This window comes from Stegodyphus dumicola, chromosome 5 (genome assembly GCF_044657685.1).
Source record: "Stegodyphus dumicola isolate Sdum_Otavi_A_Nest chromosome 5, ASM4465768v1".
Lineage (NCBI taxonomy): Eukaryota > Metazoa > Arthropoda > Arachnida > Araneae > Eresidae > Stegodyphus > Stegodyphus dumicola.
This window is the reverse complement of record NC_140772.1, coordinates 144,304,585-144,326,667: the sequence shown is the minus strand read 5'-3', so window position 1 is coordinate 144,326,667 and position 22,083 is coordinate 144,304,585. Positions and strand designations below refer to the sequence as shown.

The following is a 22,083-nucleotide window of genomic DNA, read 5'->3' as shown; positions in this document are numbered from 1 at the left end:
ATATTGATAAAGGAAAAGTATTGAATTAACCGGTTTAATTTACTAACCTATATTTCTCAATCGACAGTACATAAATTACGCATATGAGGGGGATTATTTGTGAATAAATAAACTGTATTGCACTTTTATCCACTATGTCATATTACAATGGAATTATTGCATTTCAAAGTTATTTCTCATGAATTAATTTTGCTCTTCATGATTTTTGATATTTTCAAAGAGAAAATTCCACACTTTAAATAAAAATATACACGAGAAGATACTTTATGCACAATTTGGCGTAAACGGTTTTCTTAATTTTGCTTTGAAAATATTGCAGGGTAATCGTTTTCATTACTGGAAGAAATATAAAAAACAAATTTACTACATGGTATCAACACCCAATATTTCCTTATTCTTTTGAAAACGTGAAAGATTACTCTTTCTAAAATAAATTGGAAAATATATTATGTGCAAATAGAATATTCGTTGAAAATGAAATAGACTTCAACTTTTGGATATAACGATAGTTTTAGACGAAATTTCTACCTATGGAAAGAAATTGACGTATAATTAATTCTTCATGAACATTTAAAACTGTTCTCAAAATTCTTTTGATGATTGCATGTATAAGTCACGAATTTTTTTCTCGGCTAACATAAACAAAAGCCAATTTTACAAAGAAAAATTCTCGTTAAAGATATACCTTCTTTGCCTGATAGTCCAATGTAATATTTGTTAAAATTAATTATTAAACGCAACCAATGTATCTCGGATTTTGATTTTTATATTATAATAACAAAATTATCGAAAAAAGCAGATTTAAATCTCTGTTATTGTTATGTAAAGCTTTATTATTGCTGTAAGTTCATCTCAAAATCTATTTGTATTGAATCTCATTCTAATCATCTAATGGTAATAAATATTATTATTATTATTTCATTAAATTAGTCATTACCATTATTTTATTAATGAAAATATGTTATTAAAAATCGCATTCCGGCCTGCAGACTTACAGATCTAGTCTGTATTTACTATATTTTGTTAAATTTTGTTCTCGCTTGCTAATTTCTAATACGAAAATACGCGAATATAAATGAAGAGTGAAAACAAAGTTAAAAAATTCACAAATTATTTACGAGATTGATTAGAAATAGTGAATGAAATATAAACATTGCATACATTTTGTTCTAAATAAAGTGTGCACTGGATATGCATCCAGTACTGCACATTTATTTATGCACTATTTATTTAGAATTTTGCTTTCACTTAAATATGAAAGCAAAATAATCATCGAAAAAATTGCAAATCTAGCAACTCCTCTACTATGGGACGTAGGCGTCCGACAAACATGTAAATTTTACTTCATCCATGGAGGGGAACTGACGACTTTTCTCATTAGGAAAATGTCAAAGAGGGGGCAAAACTGTTTCGGATTGCGCTGGTCTGAAAGCTATAATATGAGAATTTCGGCCCGGTTTTAGAAGGTTAAGAGGGTAATGCTTGAGAACCTATTGTAATAATTTTGTGGAAACATTTATTTGGAAGAACGTTTATAAAAGTACAAAGAAACATTACAATGAGAGAGAAAATATAAATTATTATCAGGTTTTAGTCAAATTATCTGTATATGAAACGTCGAAATGGTAATATGAGGAGTATTTTATTCATTTGTGTAAGCATTTTATTTACTTGCATACCAACGAGTTCTGAGGAAAAGTCTGCATAGATTTATTACCTAATTATTGGCACTTTTTGCAGACGCAAATGAGATCTAATCAGAAAATAATCAAGAATCTGAATCAGTCAATCATCAACACGCACATTCTAAATCAGATTTCTGAATTACTTTCTTGAAGCGTTTACGGTCCAAATAAAACTGAAGAAACATTTTAAACACAAAACAAAGCAGCAGAAGTGTGAGAAGTATATATTACTATAAAGCCAACACTCTGTCAGTTAAAGACAAAGTAGTTTGATTAAATAAACAAGGTGAACAGAGACACAGCACAGTTGTAGCCGTTTGTAATTTTAAAGTACATAAAGCGCAGGAGTATATGAGAAAACTAGTGAGTAGCACATTGGTTACAATTTTTATTATAAACATGCTGAAACTGTGAATATAATTTCAAGCATCGGTGGTATCATCGAATGGAGACATGCTTCAGTGTCAGATGTATTTCATTAAAAGATATGAAATATTTTTAAACGTTTCAGAACACAGTTTCTGAAGTACTTGACAGCTCACACTGTATAAGCTTCATTCCTTTGTTTAAAAGTCGGTAAAGAGTTATCACAGATTTTCTTAAAAATTATCGGTGATCAATACTGGTATTGATCAATCATAACGACAATAACATACATTGTTATGGAAAGAGAGAAAGTACTTGTGAGGCTTTCTGAAAGACCGAGTCTCAGTTTTAATATTTGAATATTAATCTCTACAAGTCTGAATTAACTGACACTACTGAAATAGTTACGAAAAATTGATTCCCACTGTTAAAAAATTGATCTGCATTTTTTTTTCGTAAATTTTATTTTTTTAAACAACATGTCTGTAATCAATGTGCGCAACCGCTTTGATGCTGGAAAAACACTAAAATTTGAATCATCGTTGTACAAGCTAAAAAAAAAAAAAAAAAAAAAAAAAACAATATTTAATTGTGAGAATAAAATATTCTAACGACTATAATGATAAATCATGAATAAAATCAAATCTGTAGCTGCAAGCCTTTTTTTAGCGTTATGGTGGTTAGGGAAACCTGAGTGCGATACCGTAGGGCTCAGGTTCGAATCCCGGAGAAGGCATGGATGTAAAATTGTCTGTCCCTTCATAGGAGGCAATGATGTCCCGCCTACTAGGCGCCTCCATGATAAAGAGACTACCGATCTGGCCTTAGGGCAGGACGATGCCGACATAGGCAAGTGCCAACCATAAGAAAAAAAAATTGATTGTAATCTTATTCAAAAATTCCTAATTATAAGACGCAAATTTTTAGACACCTTTCTCATGTTCGTTTTTAATGGTAATCAAACTAATATGAAAGTGGACTGAAAAGTCATTTTTAAATGAACCCCATAATCTTATACGTCTCTGTACATTTGCATTAATCCATAATGGGCCAGGTATTATTTTGTCGAAGGACAAGAGTCTAAATGGAACGATTATTTCGCTTGCTTGCGAGTGAATTCTAGGAGGTCCGACGAAGACATCGCGGACGAAAACGTAGCGGAGGAAACAACGTAAGAGGGAAACTTCGTTGTAGAAAACATGTGGGAGAAAAGAAGGCAGGAAAACATATCGTAAGTCTAAAACATCATCGAAGAAAACAATCGTGGTACAAAACATCGACGAAGAACAGAAAGAGGTTCCAAAACTTCGCAGTTTAAAAATATCGTCGTGGAAAATATATTCCTATAAAAGAGAGTAAATAAAATAATCGCATGACGATTATTCTGCAGATATATCTTTTCTACATTTAAAAGGTGCTGGTGCGTATTCGAGTAATGAATTATAGGTGCGAGTAAGAATGAGGAATATTTTTACCTCTATATTTCATATATTTCCTTTAATAATTTTTTGCTAAAAATCCAAGAAGGAACTCTTGCATTGAAAAGTTGAAAGGAAGTAGAAAATTAATGATACGTATGGGAGTACTACGCAGTATTTAATTTTTATTTTAAGAGAATTTTAAATTTATTTACTTAACTATTAAACGTTATTATTTAATTAAGTCATTTCATAAAGTTGTATTGGCAGTTCTTCATGAACAATATATTTTTAAAAAATTAAAAAAGGGAAAAGGAGCATTTATTTTAGATTAAATGTATTTAAAAGTTTTATGCATGTCTGAAATTTCTAATATTATGTTCTTTGAATAAAATTAAGACTTCTTTTGTTCTTTTTCCTTCAGCTTCTTCAAAGTAATCCTTTTATATAAGTATCCTTTGCATGTTGCGATTCGTTAGTTGTGATGACACAAGTCAGGATGAACTACGTAATATTTCAGTACCGTATTTATATTTATTGGATTATTGGAAGAGCACGTTAGGGCTCTTTTCCTAAGGGGAGGGAAGCGTTTGGGGAGGACTTTCTCAGGAAAAGTTTCGTACGCACATTACACATTAGAAAAACCACAAAATTCTCAAGCAGCGTGTTTTTGTGCTGGGTCTAGCTACCAGCGTTCAACGACTTTACCTCTGGACCCCTAAAGCCAGATAGAGTTATTAACGGAATAGATTATTAACGGAAATGCATTCATTTTCACACTATTTTTTTGAGAAAGATCAAATTTAAATTTAGATCTAGAAAATGTAAACGCAGAATTTTACAAAAAGAAAATATAGGTACAATAAATCCTCTTGTCGATTACCATCCTAAGATGACCGATGTTTCTGAGAAAATAAGTAAATATAGGTTTTTCACAATGTCTCTCTAAGATGACCGCATCAACGGAAGACTAAAGAGATATGGAATCGTCAACGATCGCTTTGAAACGAATATTTTATATTTAACTTTACATTTATATATTTTTATAAATGATTCTAAAATATGGTTAAGCTTTTGTGTCTCAGTGTGCCACTACATGGAACACCCAAATTGAATCGCTTCGAAAGCCTCTAAATTCAACCGTAAATAGATAAAAATGCTTTTATAATATACTTTGAACTTTTCTTTTTAAACCGTAGATAGCAGCATATCACAAGGAGACACATAACGTTAATTTATTATGTGTTATTAAAATCCATTTTTTCAAGTAATTTTCTCTATTTTTTTAATGATATAAAAATTTTATTTGGAGAAAAATAGGCATAATTTTGCTGGCTGTACTCCAAATTATTTTTTTAATCTTTCATACAAAAATCATACGCAGAATCATTGAATAAAACCAGGTGTTCCATTAGCGGGAACACTGCGCCTTTAGCAATCTCATGCTGTTACTAATCAGAACATGTGTGCTCTTAGGAGAGAACATCCGTTGTTTTCGTTTTCTGTTGATTTTTTTTGGGGAGGGAATGAATTCAAACAAAGCAGCATTGAGGGGCGAGGTGGTTTTTGTGTTATGAAAGCATTAATATTGGCATCTCGAAATTTTTGGGGGTAGTTTTTAGGCGGGAATTTCATTAGTAGCTTGACTCATCTTTACTTAGACCTACGCGAAATTTTTGCTGCCTTTTTAGTCTCATTCCCGTTTATTTTCAATAATTGTGTAGATATTTTTCATGTATCTATATATTATAAGCTTATTTTTCTTTTTTGTTAATATTAATCGTAGTTAATTATTTTAATCTTAGTTGGTTTGTGCTTCCATCAAAAAGGTGTGACTTGCTTTGAACAATTTCACGAAGCTAAGAAATAGGAAAATTTATAAACATTTTTGTATATAGGACTTGTGTATGTAGATATGTATCTCATTTATCCGTATATATTCAAGAATATTGTGTATATCCAGGAAACCATGTATACAGCCATAATACAGAGTTTTTTCATTCTTATGCAAACGCTTCTACTCATTTTCGTGCTTCACTGCAATGCTCGCTTAGTCGCACTTTTCAAAGCTCTGGCGGCGCAGTGTTCCACCTCATGGAACACCCACTGAATTAAAACGGTAAGTGCAATTTTTACAAAATTTTACCTGTATACTTATTTAGGACTAAATAGACTGAATACAACGTTTCTTGCTGAAATTCCGACTTTAACGTACAGTGCGCCGCAAAGGATTAAATATTTTAGTTCTATGTTACGCAAATTGTATTTCTCTCTTTGTACCGGGGAGAGGCGCAGACACAAATTTGTTAGGATCGTAAAGCTCGGGTTTAGAGCTTTTAATTTGCTGTGAGTTTCAACTAAGCAGAGGTTCTCCCGAGTTTACTTGGTGAGCCGCTACTGAAGTCAGAGGTGTCAAAGTGTTCTTCGCCGTTCCTCAGCCAACTTAATGTTTGAAAGCCAATAAAGTAGTTTCGGTCAACATTATGACTCTGAGGTTTCTTGGGTTCTAAACTGAGGGAACATCAAGTGAATTTACAGTCCACTACTTTTGAACGACGGGACATACAGTTTTCACACACAATTTATTCGAAAATGTTTTAGTTATTGCTTGAACTTTTAGAACGAAGTTCTCAGCGAACCACTTTTTTTACGACCACTTCTTAAAAGTATAGCTGTGGAATTCTGGTACTAATTCTCATCTATTTAAGATTTCCCATTTAGGTAATATTTTATTACTGCATTTTACAATATAAAGGAAGTATTATAATTACGAAAATTTTCAAGTATCACATTTCAGTGGAAATATCCATTTTGTCCATATCTGAATCCATTTGGATGATTTTTGTGCGACATCTCATACGGACAGAATAAAGACTTCTTCCTTTTCATAGTATATTTTATAATGCATTTAAAAGGGATTTTTTCGTGTTCTCTGTATGTATGTAGATATAATATATGTGTGTATGTATCTCGCATAACTCAAAAACGATTAGCCGAAGAATATTGAAATTTTCTAAAGAGTAGGCTTGCTTCTCTCTTTATATTGCAGGTTAGCTGTACCAACCATATATGTATATGCTCACGTATATGTACACCAACATCCTTTATCCGGCTTAAAAGTCCCTACACGACCTTTATTTTTGCGATCGTTGCTTGTAGTAATATACTTCCAGTTATGGAAATGTTTTTAAATCACGAAAATATTCATGTTTTGGCGATGTCAAATTTTTAAAAAAATTCTTTTTTGACAAATAAGTAAATCCAAATTTTAATACAGTCTCGCGGTTCGTATACTTACATTTGGGAAAGTTTCATACTTGTTATCTATATAGTATATAAAGAAGAAAGTTTGTGTGTTTGTCCTCTCATAACTCGGTCACTACTATAGCTATCACCACCAAACATTCTACAATTAGGTCGACGTCACGTTTCTCAAAAAAAAAAAAAAAAAAAAAAAAAAAAAAAAAAAAAAAAAAAGTAGCTAAAATCAGAGCCATAAATAAAAACTCGGAAAAACGATAATTTTCTTTCTCATTTTTCGAGTGGCAACAGTCTCGCAAGCTGGAGACGAAAATCTGCTTTATTTCGAAAGTTGTTACCATTGCTCTCTTTCAAATCCTAGAGTTTGTTAAAATACGAAAATAGATAAAAGATGAAATAAAAATAGCTTTCCCAAACATTAAATACGTTATTCCCGATTCCGAAAATTCGAGGGAAGCCATTTCGACTATTCTCATCTTAACCACTTTCATGAGCGAAAATACTAATTAAAAATTCTGAAAGTTCTAATTTTCGCACTCATTTTTCCTAGTGGTAACAGTCTCGGGCGTTGAAGATAGAATTGTTTTATTTCGAAAAGTGTTGCTACTGCTCGCTTGCAAATCTTACATTTTGTTAATAAAAAAAATTGTCAATTTTACATAACCTATATATATAAAGAAGAATGTCTGTTTGTGTGTTTGTTTGTTTGTTTGCGTTATTGATTTCTCATCAATTATGATAAATATTTTGCGACATTGAATCGACTAAAGTTGAATATAGGTGAAATATTGGATGGAACTTGAGCTGTTATGGCCATTTGATTAGAAAGACGAAAATCACTAAAAGCTGAGTGACATTGCTTCTGATACAATGAGAGAGAATTATATTTTTCTATCGAAATTTTTTATGTGGGGTTGCATATCGCACCAGACTGAAAAATGTATAACTATGAATCGTATTTTTTACATCGTTAGAGAAGGATTACAACGGTATCGTTCTCTCTGTTGTTAGATACATTGCTTTCAATCTAACTTAATTGACATCGGGTACTTCCGCTAATAAAGAAATAAAATTAGAAAAAATTCATAAACGCACGACCAAAATTAAGCAGTATACATTATTTCAAAATCAGCAACTTTCTTTTAGGAATCGGGTATTCAAGTTTGAAAGAGCAATTCGAAGAAATAAATTTAAATGATCAGCAGCAAAAAGTGTGTATAATTTAATAGGCCTTATAAGGAAATTCACATAACTTATAAGGAACAATACATAAGGCCTTACAAGGCCTTATTTGTTGTTCGCCTGAGATTTTTGATTTTAGTAAGCACATAATTTTTCGATTTTTTTCATTTGAAAAAATATGCGTCTGTTTCTCGTACTTTTCTAATATACAGTGAATTATTTCATAAGAGCATTACGCGGAAGTTTCTAATTATTCGTTTATATATAGTATATAGACATTGTCAAAAATTCGTTTCCTCCAGATGTAAACCACCTGTTTCTCGACCTGGCCCAAACAGCTTTTTACATATTGTTAACTGCAAACAATCATTCGATTTACTGCATAGTTAAATGGAATGTACTCTGAGAGCTGAAAAATGTCAACTAAGCAATTTGCAATTTGATTCATTACTAGTAAATCTAAAATCAGTTTCGTTATTTTAACAAGAAAGGGCATTTTTATGCATAGTGCTGGAAATAGATTAAAGATTTAATAAAAATTAAATTTTAGGTTCGAGTTCCATTTGACGAATATCAAAATGTTTACCTTGAAATATTAATAAAAGTATTTTGAAAATAGGAATGTAATTTTTAATTAATTTAAATCTATTTACTCTAAAGCAAAATGCCGTTACATTAAATATCAGAGGCACAAGTAGAAGATATAGAACTGGATATAGATGGCTAGAAGTAAGAAACAAACAGAAAAGAAAGAGAGAGATCAGAGTAAAATTATTCATGTTAAATTCAAATGGAAAGAATTTGAAAATGCTATATTTCAATAGCTAAGATTTAGTTAACTCTAACAGGGAGAAGTACCTCATATGGGCATAGTCTACATCATAAGTGAAGTGGTGAAAGCATACGGTATCGTGTTTTTACTATTTGAACACTTTCGAAGATCTGAATGATGAGTTTATATATGTCAAATACTCTATTAATTACTTATCTCTATCTATCTGTAATTATACACGTACTGTCCAGCAATGAATGCTCGATGTATAGGTCACAGCCACTATCCCACCAAAAGAGAAAACTTTCATTTATGAAACTTCCTAGTACGTCTGCCAGGGAAACGAAAACAGGCTTTACATCTAACATTATCCTGCACATTTTTATGAAACATTAACATTTTGATTCGACCCTTTTGTTTTATTTTGTTTTGAGTTTAAGCAAACGTTTCGAAAATCATTCCTACTTGTAAATACCTGTTTGTTTCTTGTATGTTTGGGGCACCATTGGTCATGTGGTTAGGATTGCAGAATACTGAGAGTTTTATGGAACTGATCATCCCAATTGTAATTTCCATTATTTATATACAAAAACAATATAGGAGCATGAAAAACACCAATATGGATAGTTTAATAAGACGAAACTTCAGCTCGTAAGTGCTGATAAAAAACAATGTACAATAACTAAATGTTACTGTAGGATGTTTATTATAGCTTAAATAAACAATATTCTGTTTTTGCTCAAACACAGCGTTAAAAATACCAAGTATTTGACACGAAGCCACATAAATTTCATTTGACTAATTATTAATATATTATTATATCATAATATTAGTTAGCAGTGGTAAATCTAGGTATTAAAAAACCGTAAACACGAATTTTTGAAAATTTTAATATTTCTCTTTTCGCCACGTTTGAATTATCCATTTGAAATTAGTCATCAAGAAGGTGGCAAGGGGCCTTCATTTTCAAGGAATGATTTCTACCGGCCGTAATTTTACAATAATATTATAAGATTAGATATAATAAATCTGACAGCATGAATGCATTATATGAAAAAAGCACGGAATTTGCAATGTTTTGCTGTAGAATGTTATACTAATTCTCGATTATCCGTGTGTGGAATACCCATCTTGCAATTTGGAACTAGGTACTGTTGAAGCAATTTTAAGCGACCAGCGAATATATATTTCATTTAGTCAATTTGTCGAAATTTTAATCTTTTTAATTGCAGTTTTACATTATTTTGATTACCTTTAAAAACGAACGTGAGTAACTCATCTGAAAATGTATAAGCTGTGAGAGAAATCATATTGAATGATCTGAGCATACAGAGGAGACTAGTTATATGCCTTTGGCTTTACAATCCTTGTTAGAATATTTCATTTTCAGAGTTGTGTTTTTGTGTTTATTGCAGCTTGTAGGATGATGAGTGAAACTGCTTGGAACTCCGTGCATTAAATAAGTGCAAACATTGGTTACAGACCTTGTTAATTAAAAAAAATTAAACTTTACAAAAAATAATGTTACAGAATACATATATTTCTTTTACATTCCGAATCAATTTTTCGTACCTAGTTGAGTCACATAAATTATGACAAACTTTGAGAAATTAATTTAAAAGAATTAAATATGAAAAAAAAAAGAAATAACAAAACAATTATAATTTGGCTGTGCGAGAAATCTCACAAATACTACGTTTATGTTTCTGAACAAATGCATACTTTCCCTCCATTTCTATCTATCAATTTTATCAATTATCTCTCACACCCTTTTTTATGAAAATCTGTGATAACACTTTACAAACATTTAAACAAATAAATGAAACTTATACAGATTGGACTGTCAAATACCTCGAAAAATTAGTTGTTAAATTTCAAAAAATATCAGATTTCATTACGAGATATATCTGACATCGAAACAGGTCTCAATTCGATAATGTCATGGATTTTTAGAATTATGATTACAGTTTGAAATTATCCTTATTATACGAAAAATATTAAATAAATTTGTTATATATCAGTTTCCTTGCACACTCTTGTGCTATATGTACTTTAACGTACAAAGAACGTTATAGAATAATACGTTATAGAAAGAACGTTATAGAAAGAACGTTATAGAATAGTGTTATCAATGGTTATTTAAACCAAACTGCTGTGCGTTTTTAAGGCCGAGCGGTAGCTTTCTAATTAAGACGCTGAGTTCGGCGCCGAATTTGCTGTCCTTTCCGTTCAGCCGGCAGCGAGCTAAGCCTTAAAGCTAAGCCGTGTTTTTGTTTAGAATGTTTCAATACATTTCATTAATGCTAAATTTGATCACATTTCATTGAGACTATATTTATTTTTTAACTTATACTGTCGGTTCCGTGGAACGACGCCAGGCAAACGAAAATTCCAGTGCCGGTTCCCAGGGACCGACGCCGGCCACACGGAAAGTTCACTGTCAATCCCCAGAGACCGGCGCCGCACTCAACGTGTTAAGAAAGTTTCGGGCCGGTAAGTAAATATGTATTTAATTCAAATATATGAATTGATATGTAATCTATATATATGATTGATTGTATTTGAGTTCCATTTCGAATACTCAAAACTTAAACACAAAGAACTAGAGGCAGCAGATACATAAATCAGTTTATTGAACGCAATTTAACAGAATCGTTACAGGTGATGAGATGTGGGTAGCTCACTTCACCACAGAAAACAGCAACTCACAATTGATTGGCGTCACAGGGATCCACGCGCCGGACGATCCTCAGTCTATGCACGGAAATTGAAGGGATAGTAAAGGCATTCTGCTCATTGACGTATTGGCGAGTGGTGCTCCGGTGAAAGCTGATCTTTATTGCGCTTTACTAGAGAACATCTGAAGAGCCATTCAGAACAAATGGTTTGGGATGCTCAGTGCTGGTGTTGTGGTGTCCTACGACAACATCGGACGCATACGGGGAATTCCACAAAATATATGTTGCAGACGTTTCGCTGGGAGATGTCTGACCATCCATTCTATGGCTTCGATCTTGCTGTTAAGTACTTCCACGTGTTATTGCACCTGAAGACGTTCTTGTCTGGGCACACTTTCCTACAGGTGAAATGTTGCAGACAAATGTGACGGGCTGCCTTTCTTCCCAGGCGACAGACTTCTATGACACTCTAATGGAAATAGGTAACCGACGCTATGACAATTGGTATAGTTCCGATGTTTCTTATGCTGAGAAGTAGCAGAAATATAGCTGTATCTTTTGCAATAGATCTTTCCAGGTAATAAGACTTTGTTTTTATGGTTTACGGCAAAGTAATTTTTCGGACGACCCTCTTATTGTTTAAATAATCATTATCAAATGAATATACCTTCATCTAAATAAATATCTAACTCATTGAAATCATCATCTATATAAATTTCCTTCTAAATCCAATCAACTTCATCTGCTAAATTTAAATCATCATCTAAGACATCTAACTAAGCATAACTACCCAAAACACATCTTCATGTTAAACCATCATATATATATATATTATCATCATCATCGTCATTGAAAATATCGCCAAATTAAGATAAATCATTATAGCTTAAATCAACTAAATAAAAAGCAGTATCATTTGATCATCGTCTTTATCACCTCAAACTTCTAAATCACCATCAAAATTGTTATCTGAATAACCAAGAAAGAAATTATAAAATTATCACCAGATAATTGAAAACCATCATTTAAATAATCATCATCATCGAAATCATACCTTCAGTTTAAACCGTCGTATATGTCATCATCACCATTATCATCGTCGAGATAGATAAATCATAATCTTCCAGATCATCTAAATAGAAAGCAATATCAACCAAATCATCATCTTCTTCATCCTCATTTAATCATCGTCTTTATTGTCTAACTCCTCTAAAGTATTATATAAATCACTCTCACATCATGTATAAAATCGTCATCAGTCAAAACTATGTCACCATCAAATTCATCTAAATATTTATAATCACTTAATACACATCGTCATTTTAATCATCATGTATATCGCGTCACCATGATCATCGTCAGAATAAGATAAACCATCATCACCCAAATCACATCAGTCATTCTAAACCATCCTATGTATCATCTTCATCATCATCATTGAAGTCGTCGTCAGAATAAAAAAACTTCACCTAGATACAAAGCCCGATCACCTAAAGTTTTATTATCATCCTACTCAATTATTCATACTCTTCATCACTAAACCATATACTCACGACCACCTAAATAAAAAATCAGCAGCAGTTAATCTAAATTGTCGTCCTCAAAATTCCAGTTAAATTATTCAAATCATCGTCGTTTAAATCATGACTTTTTAGTGTTTCGCTAGTGTGCCGTCAAATAGAGCCAGTTTCATTCAGGAACAGACAGAAGGATATCACCGGAAGTTCACTATCGTTGGTTCAGGTGTAGTAACCAACCGCCCTCAGGAGATGCCAGAGGCTTGGGTACGTAGCCGAAACCTATGCCATCTTAGATAACGTGACACTCGGAAGTGACGTAAGAGTTTGAATAACGTAATGTTTCAAAAAGTTTGGTTTTTGTGACAACGAAAATATTTTTTAAAGTTTCATTTCTTCCGGAAACGACGAATTGTTTTCTTTTTTTTTTTAGGCAACGGCCTCTTGAACCCCTTGAAATCTTGTTTGTAATGACATTAAAAATTTCCCTTTTATCATTAAATCTGTATTTGTTTTTAATTGAGCATCTCATTATTTACTGTTTGTTCATTTTGCATAATTTTAATATAATAATAATAAGCCAAATGCAAAATGTTAATCGTTAAAGAGAAATGCGACCAGAGATATAAAATTAAAAATTAAAAGACAAAGAATTAAATTTATATATCAAGTTTTACCAGAATAGAAAAAAAAGAGAAAGGACTTTAAAGAATAGAATAGTTGAAGGGGTGATGAAAGCCAAAACATTTCATAAAATGAGGATTTCTGATATTTGCATTTTCAAATTCTCTACAATTTTAGCTTTCTTAAAACACCGTTCTTTAATCTCTATGAAAATTAGGACTGTACAAAATCTAGCTTTAATTTGTCATTGAATACTTTGATAATTGAGAATTTTTACATAAAATCGCGTTTTCCCCCGAACGTGATTTTTTATACTCGATGTAGTACCTGTTCTCAAGAACTACTGCTCACAGGTATCTGAAATTTTTATACCTTATTTACTACGCTTCCAAATATTTGCCGAAAAGAGCTTTTGATTATAATCAGTGCTAAATTTTACTATGCGTAACAAAATATACTGTAAAATACTCTAAAATTTAAAATGATAAAAAAGCTCTTTTCAGTATATTCAGCTAGGTATTGTGATGTTACTTCCCTTAGCGAAAGACGTTTCCAGAACATTTTATCCGCGAGGGGCGAAAGACGGTTAAAGGAAGGGACGTAGTTACGCCGGAAAACAGAGTGGAGGCAAGCTGGTGGGAAGAATACGAGACTTGTGACTTTTGCGGTTGGACCGGCAGTCATGCCGTGTGCAAAGGGATAACTTAAGCTAAATGTATAGTAGTGGTATTTGTTTTATTGTGTATTGTTTAATAAATTAGTGGATAAAATTTCAAAGCTGATCGAGATTATTTTCCTATTATGGCGAGTGCATTAGAAATGACCGAACCCGCCTCGGAGTTGAAACGGCGCGAGGTGCAAATCGGCGCAGTCGATTGGATAAGATTGTGAAAAAGGAAATCACTAAATAGTGAAAATAATAAATAAATATGGTTGTAAAAAGTTACTGAAAGTTATAAAATGAAATTCGGTGATAGTTCACGAATGGATCTACGATGAGAGAAGATTTTTATGACGAAAGAAAATGGCGCGTTTAGGGCCATGTGTGCGAATAAATTCATCCGATTTGTGAAAGCGTGATGTGCTAAAAAGTTAACAGCCAGTGAGTGGTAAAATGGGATCATCAGTGTTCATCATCCTAGTGAAATCATGAAAAGTTAAATCAGGGATAATGTGAATTACCGTGTTGTAATCATGTCAAGTTACGTGGCACTGCAGTGTGCTCATGATTAAAGTTAACAGCGTCAAGTTGTGCTCTTCGTTCGATATTTTCACTATCGGGATCAAAGGTAAGTCCTTCTTAATTTATATATTAACCATATTAACTTAGAAAATTATAATTGTTTTTATGTCTGTTAATAACATGATTCGAATGTCAGGCGTTAAAGCCAGTAGACACCGAGAAAGTATATTTTATGTGGAAATGAGAAATTAAGGTTCTTATTTTTATCAAGATATAGGAGATTCTTAGAGCAAGGGAAACGATTATTGAAACATTTGAAAATAATGAAAGGAGTTATGATTGACCCACCATCGAAAGCTGAGAAATGGCCGTTCTTTTTACATCATGCTGAAGTGATTCTTAATCTCTATAAAATTTCTGAAGAAGGGAAAATTATTTTGCAGAGTTTAAAAACAAAAGTTAAAAGTTTGATCGCGACTCTCGATGAAATGGATTGATATAACAATATTATGATTAAAGACACCGTATTAAAAGAATTCGAGATTCCTCGGAAAAACCGATCGAGGCAGGCTGGTGGCGTGAATACGAGACTTGGTACTTTAGCGATTGGACCGGCAGCCATGCCGTGTGGAAAGAGATTACTTAAAACATGTTTTGCGCGCCTTATATTATGTATATAGTTGAGATTACTTAAAACATGTTTTGCACGCCTTATATTATGTATATAATTGAATGTATACTATACTAGTGATATTTGTTTTATTGTGTATTGCGTACCGTTATGTGTAATAAATTAGAGGATAAAATTTCAAAGATAGAGATTATTTTCCTACTATGGCGAGCGCATAGACGAACCTGCCTCGTGCTTGTAAGAGCGCGAGGTGATAGATGTACTTTAATTACGTAAAAACCTTCAAGCCTGTAAGAACAGCAGATTTTCAGAAAAGGTAATCCAAAAATTGCCAATTCAACATTGTTGCTATAGGGTTTCCAACACCCCTTAATGAAAAGGAGTAAAATATTTTTTGAAAAAATGGCATTTATGGAAATACAAAAAAGAAATATGTTTAGCTTATAAGAGTATATAATATTTCTGTAAAATAAATAAAGTGAGAATTTAAAAGCAATTTTTTAAAATAAAAAACCAAAAGGAAATATTTATAGTTTTTAAAATCAGTATTACTTTTGTAAAATGAAAGAACTTAAAATCTTTTTAAAGTAAAAATAGCGAAAAGAAAAATTTAAATTAAAGTTTCACGTTATTAAACTAAATATTGAAGAAAGAAACATTTTTGACACGAGAAAGGGAAAATAAAAGAATTTAAAAGTCAAAATTGCATTTACACAAGTTGCAACTTTGATAGAGATTCGCGTTCCTTTAAGCCTCGGGCGTCTTCCTATGACGGTCGGTTACTATTAAGCTTGTTATTGTAAACTGGCTATTCAAATTACAGTCGGTATGCGCAAAGGGGGCCTGAATCTTCATCCTGAAAAATAAACAAAATTATTGTTACACATCACATAAAAATATCAGTTAAAATGATATTTCAATTCTGAGTCACAAGCATGAGAATATTTGAGAAGGTTACATGGCATACGCAAATAACCAAAATGAAAGGTACTCGAAACGCATGTCTGTGCACTGTCTGCAAAAGTTCAGACCGGATCTTGGTCGTTTGTGGTAGGCATTGACTTGCAAGTACAAATGTGTTTTGAAAAACGTAAATGTTTGCGCTTTGGTACTTTTAAATTTAAAGTCATTTGTTTTGTAAAAATTACGAAGCCTAGCTCTTCATATGTTTCTCCGACACTCATAATTTTATGAGGAAAAAGTTTGCACTCGTTATGAAATAATTTTGAACATAAGTATCTCCGTCTGATTTCGATTGACATCAGTCAATTGTTTTGTGATTTATTTCTTATAACCAAAAGGAAAGTTTCCGAAATGAAGTCTAGGTATTGGAGGAAAGAATAATTAGTAAAATGTAGAAAACTGATACTTTTATTTTCAGCTTTTTTGAAATGAACTCATTATGCAGCGTGCCAAAAAAATTAAAAAGACTTCTCTCAAAATTTAATTTTCAATGTTCTATTTTGGAAATGAAAATACCAATTAACAATAGACAGAACTCGTCCTTGACTTTGTAAATTATTCTAGAAATCCTTGACTTCCTATAGCTGGTAAAAACCTGAAATCTCTTACTAAATTTGGCATGGAATATGCCAGTAAATTTCAAACGTAAAAATGTGCGCCATTTGTTTTTACATAAAATTTCTCATATAAATAATTCTTGGATTAGACTTTTTTTGAAAAGTATCTTGACCCAAAACGTTTAAACTGTTTTCTTAAAACTTTCGTTTGCTATTGAAAATTTTATAAATATAACTAGACTGAGTTTTGAATAAATGAAATTACAACCCATAAGCACCTTGTTGGAACATTTTGTATAAGAAAACGTAATCGCATATAAATCAAGTTCTTATATCGCTTAATTACAATGCATCAGGTCTTTAGTAAATAAAGAAAGCAATAAAATACACATGGTGGTTTGGCAATACCAAAAACATCATATCTCGCAACAGCTCTTCTTGATTATTTCATACCTTAGGAAACACGAGCAAATATGTCAATTGCGGAAACATTGCAGTTTGGCAAGCGATAAGGTGGTGCGCAGGAGAAATGATTATCGGGGAAAATATTTCTTCAAGGTAGGAGGTGATTTGTATTCATTCTGGATGTGGAAGAGAATGTTATTCTAGGACTTCGAGAAATAAGGAACATCATTTGGATAAGAGTGCACTTTCGACCAAAGTGAATTTGCGGAATTAGGAGTCATGTTTCTTCTTTCTGTAGTCATTTGAAGCCGTGGTTCTGATGTCAACATCAAAGACTTAACGATATCACATTTGATTTTAGTGAAGTGTAGTTCATCCAGTGCTTTCTTCACCAGCAGTTATGGCTTTCGCCGAACGAAACAAACACTATGCAAGTTTCAAATGTTAAGTCATTCAGTTTGCGAAAGAAAATGGAAATCATGCAGGATGGTTTTCGTGAATGCTTCGTACACGAGTGGAAGAGGCATGAAATTTTACAATGATTATTGCGCCAAAGAATAAATGTGTATTGCATAAAGAAGTAATGAAATAGCTTACCGTCGGCGAAAGTGTTGGAAACTGCATTGTAGAAAATCCCCATCATCACTAGAATGGATTAATTGTAACAAGAAACAGCGTACGTTTCTTTGCCTTAAAAATAGAAAAAACGAGTGCAAATGGAAGTGAAAACTCTAAAGCAAACTGAGGTTGTGTATTCGATTTACTTCACGGAATAATTCAGTTCTCCGAGAAAAAGAGATAAAATTTTTTCAAAGGCTTCGAAAATATAGAGATAAAACTTTGATGAGTTTTTAAAAATATGTTAAACTTTATTTACTATCACGTGTTGCAAATATCGATGTCATTCCTGAAGTTTTGATATAGTAGGAGATAAAGAAACAATGATATGAAAGAAAAATAACGGTTAACATAAAATCAATAGGCCAACGAGAAATCTCACCTCACCGTACTGATCTCCTGCTTAGCCGACCGTACGAAATTAAAAGCTCATCGATATCTTGAAAAGAAAGACTTTGCTGAAGTGCAGTTTCCCGAAAGTGTTTTCATCCGTATTCACGAGAAATGATCGGCGGAGAAAAATGTTGTGAAACTGTGGATAAGAAATATTTGGCAAAAGCTTCCTTTTGCCTCAGATAATCAAGAAAGTCTAATACTTTGGGACATGTTCATCCTCCATCTAACGGATAGCACAAATATGTTGTTGAAAGAGTGTTATACAGATATGACAGTTTATCCAGGCGGATTATTGCCATTAGTTCATATATTAGACATATATGTCAATAAATCATCGATAGAATATTTTAAACGTTAGTGGAATACTCGAACAAAAGTGAAGGTGAAAAAACTAATTACAAATGGAGACCAAATACGTCATGTCAGTGCATAAATAGTGTGTCAGTAGATAATAAAATCACGGAATAAAATTAAACCCGTTTAATTTATGTGGTATATCTGACGGTCTAGATGCAACGAAAGATGATTATTTATGTGTGGATCAGAGTAAAAGTTACGGCAAAACTGAAACAGAATTCGATGATGTGCTTGAAGTTATAGATTGAGACGTATATGAGGAACTTGGATCTGTCTATGCAAGTATGGATCAGAGGTGAAGGTGAAAATGAAACAGAATCCGATAACGAAAATTTTTAAGTACATAAACTATGTTATTTCTCTTAAATAAAAAGCATTTAATTACACGCAGAAATCTAATTTTATCTAATTCTAATCACTTTTTCCATATTTCTAAACATAACATTTTTATAGCTGGCGTACAGCGCGTACCCATAAATTTCAATCTTGCATTTTCTTTTAAAAGTGCGCCTTATACGCCTGAATATACTATAGCAAACATAGCTGAAACTTAAGTGATAGAGATATTTACATGCTTGCTGAAGCATTATATTCTGTTTTTTTTCCCTTCTATTAGTGTATAAATGTTTTCAAAATTTCGATGTTACGTTTTTCAATCTTTGTGTTTAGAAAAGGGATAAAGAATTCAAACTTTTATCTCCGAAAACAAAATTCTAAATCAGATTTCTAATGAAGAAGTGAAATTCTCTATAGCTTTACTTTCCGGACTAATTAAAATTAAGAAAAAGAAGAGAGAAAAAAAATAACTGATTTGGGTAAGCAGAATATTTAGCCATTCAGTATCTATTGATGGGAATGTATATAACGCTAATGAATAGTACAGAAATAAGATAAATTTACGTTTCAGTTTGTAGGCCTTACATTTCAAAATGGTTTTAATACAGCTTAAAGAGCATAGCCAAAGATTATGCTCTCAGCCGCTTTTTCAGTAATAACGTCAGAGAATAATTCTTACAGTTACAATGTTTTCAAATAATCCATTCCTTTAAAAGTAATCTATTGTACTAAGATAATGTGTTTTCGAGGGCAGAAAATGAAACAGAACGGCGAGATCCATCAGAGTATGATCCTGTAATGCTTTAACAAATCTTTCGCAGTCTTAAGTAATAGAGAAATGTGGTAGAGCATCATCTTACACTATATTCTTGTATTCATATTATTTGTATTATGTGACTATGTGTCTCTATTCGATGTGCGGGAAAAAAACGTCTCCAACAGGTTTATATATACGATACCATTCAGATAAACGCAAAGGAAACCAACATTTCCATCTAATAATATTCATTTTATTTTAATTATACCATTTTCTAGTTAGATAACCAATTTGTGAGCAAGAATTTGCATCGTAACAGTGAATCATATTGCTGCCAAATTCCAAATATAAAAAACTAAAGCTCACGAATCACAAACCGAGAGTTTCTGTGAGATTTATGAGGTGCGAAGGAATTTCTATTTTGAAAGAAATCGAAATTGATATAAATTCGCTTTATAACATATTATTCAGTTTATTTATCTAATTATATTATGATTCTGATGTAATGTATACACACATTTTAAAAGTTATTTCTTTCGCTCATTTCAATTTGTAATCTTGAATTTTTACACTGAAAAAATCCTGAGTAGAGACGGAAACTGTGGTATGTCAAACTGAATTTAAACAAGGTGAAAGCAAATGAAAAGCTAATGTACATACTACAATAGCTTTTAATTTGTTTAGAATTACAATCTTAGTAATGCAAATCATGCTGATTAACACATAATTAAAAGTGGATAAACATTCCTTTTTGAACGTTTCTTTGAACCTTGATATAAAGTTCTATGAATATCTGCAGTTGGATAAGACAGCTCAGGGTCAAACAAATTTTAAAATGAAATTTGTATAAATTAATTTCATGAGTTCAATTATGAAAGATATGCCGTGCAATATTTATTTGCACAATTTAAAGCGAGTAGCACAACATAAATTTATTGTTGAAAAATATTGTCATGTGTAAAGCTATGTGTTAAAAAAGTCAATAAACTGTGACTTTCCAGGTAAAACCGGAAGACCTCGCAGCCATGAAAGGCACTGAAAACATAGATCTGAACTACGAAAGAGTGTACTTAGTTGCTGCTAAAATAATACTGGTATCTTAAAGTTAGCATGACTAATTACTAGCTTATAATATATCAGTAGTTACACTTACCGAGCAAAATATTATCAAATGCCGTCCATATACTAAGAACACCATAAAGTTCTTGATAATAAAAATGTTGTTGATAATAAATTTTGGTAAAATGAAGCAGGTATATGATTTATTTGTTCTATTTTTCTTTTCCGGGTCTTGCTTCGTTTGGTCATTAAATCAATCGTTCTACAGTCGGTATCCAGTTCTGGCTCTTTTCGCAGTTCAACCGGTTTCCTTTTCGGGTTTGACAGTTCTTTTCCGGTTCCAGCTTGTCTTTCAGATTTGGAATCTTTTCCGTTTTTTGCTTCTTTTCCAGGTATTGCGTCTTTTCAGACTCCTCTATATTTTCCATTTCTGGCATCTTTTCCGGCTCTTGCTTCTTTTCCAGTTTTTGCATTTTTTCCAGTTCCTTCTTCATTTTCAGGTCTCTCTTTTTTGGTTTTTGCAATTTTTCCCTCAACTTTTGCCTTTCCAGTTCACTTTTATGTGCTTGTTTTAGCATCTCTTCAATATGTTTCTCCATTTTCAGTTCTTCTTTCTTTTCTAGTTTTTGTATTCCTTCCCGTATTTTCTTCTTTTTCAGTTCTTCTTTCTTTTCTAGTTTTTGAATCCATTCCAGTAATTGCTTCTTTTCCAGTTCTTTCTTCTTTTCTAGTTTCTGTTGCTTTTCCAGTTTTTGTTTGTTTTTCAGTTCTTCCTTCTTTTCCAGTTTTTGCTTCTTTTTCTGCTCTTGTTTCATTTTCATTTCTTGCTTCTTTTCCAATTTTTGCTTCTTTTTCAGTTCTTGCTTCTGTTCTAATTCTTGTATCTTTTCCTGTTCCTGCTTCTTTTCTAGTTTTTGTATCTCTTCCAGCTTTTGTTTCTTTTTCAGTTCTTGCTTCTTTTCTAGTTTTTGTGTCATTTCCAGTTTTCTCTTGTTTTCGAGTTCTTGCTTCTTTTCCAGTTTCTCCTTCTTTTCCTGTTCTTCCTTTTTATTCAGTTTTTGATTCTTTTCCAGTTTTTGCATCTTTTCCGGTTCTCGCTTCTTTTCCAGTTCCTTCTCGTTTTCCAGTTCTTTCTCGTTTTCCAGTTTTTGCTCCTTTTCATGATCACAAGGAGGATTTTCCAATCTACAAAAAAATCGGTATATCTTTATTTCATTAGTAAAATAGTGAAAGTAATGCAATGACGATCACGTTTAACATGTACAACACTTCCATATTTAGATACTATATAACACTTTTGGCTCAGTTTCATAGGGAA

At 32.2% G+C, this 22,083-nt stretch overlaps 1 protein-coding gene across 7 annotated transcripts in view; it reads right to left on the bottom strand.

Moving 5' to 3' along the window:
- Window positions 1–22,083, bottom strand: part of LOC118202263 (uncharacterized) — a 280,122-nt gene that overhangs the window by 138,067 nt on the left and 119,972 nt on the right. For 2 of the 7 annotated variants that reach the window (XR_015040950.1, XR_015040947.1), the window contains one exon: window positions 15,466–16,173. The exons of 2 other annotated variants lie outside the window; for them this stretch is intronic. Coding sequence is in view for 3 of the 5 variants with exons in the window: in XM_085816301.1 (XP_085672427.1) it covers window positions 21,014–21,847 (834 nt within the window). In the remaining 2 variants the exon portion in view is untranslated. Of the gene's footprint in view, window positions 1–15,465; window positions 16,174–20,789; window positions 21,951–22,083 lie in introns of those variants that run through there. 3 more of the 7 variants (XM_085816301.1, XM_085816300.1, XM_085816299.1) reach the window with 2 other exon arrangements.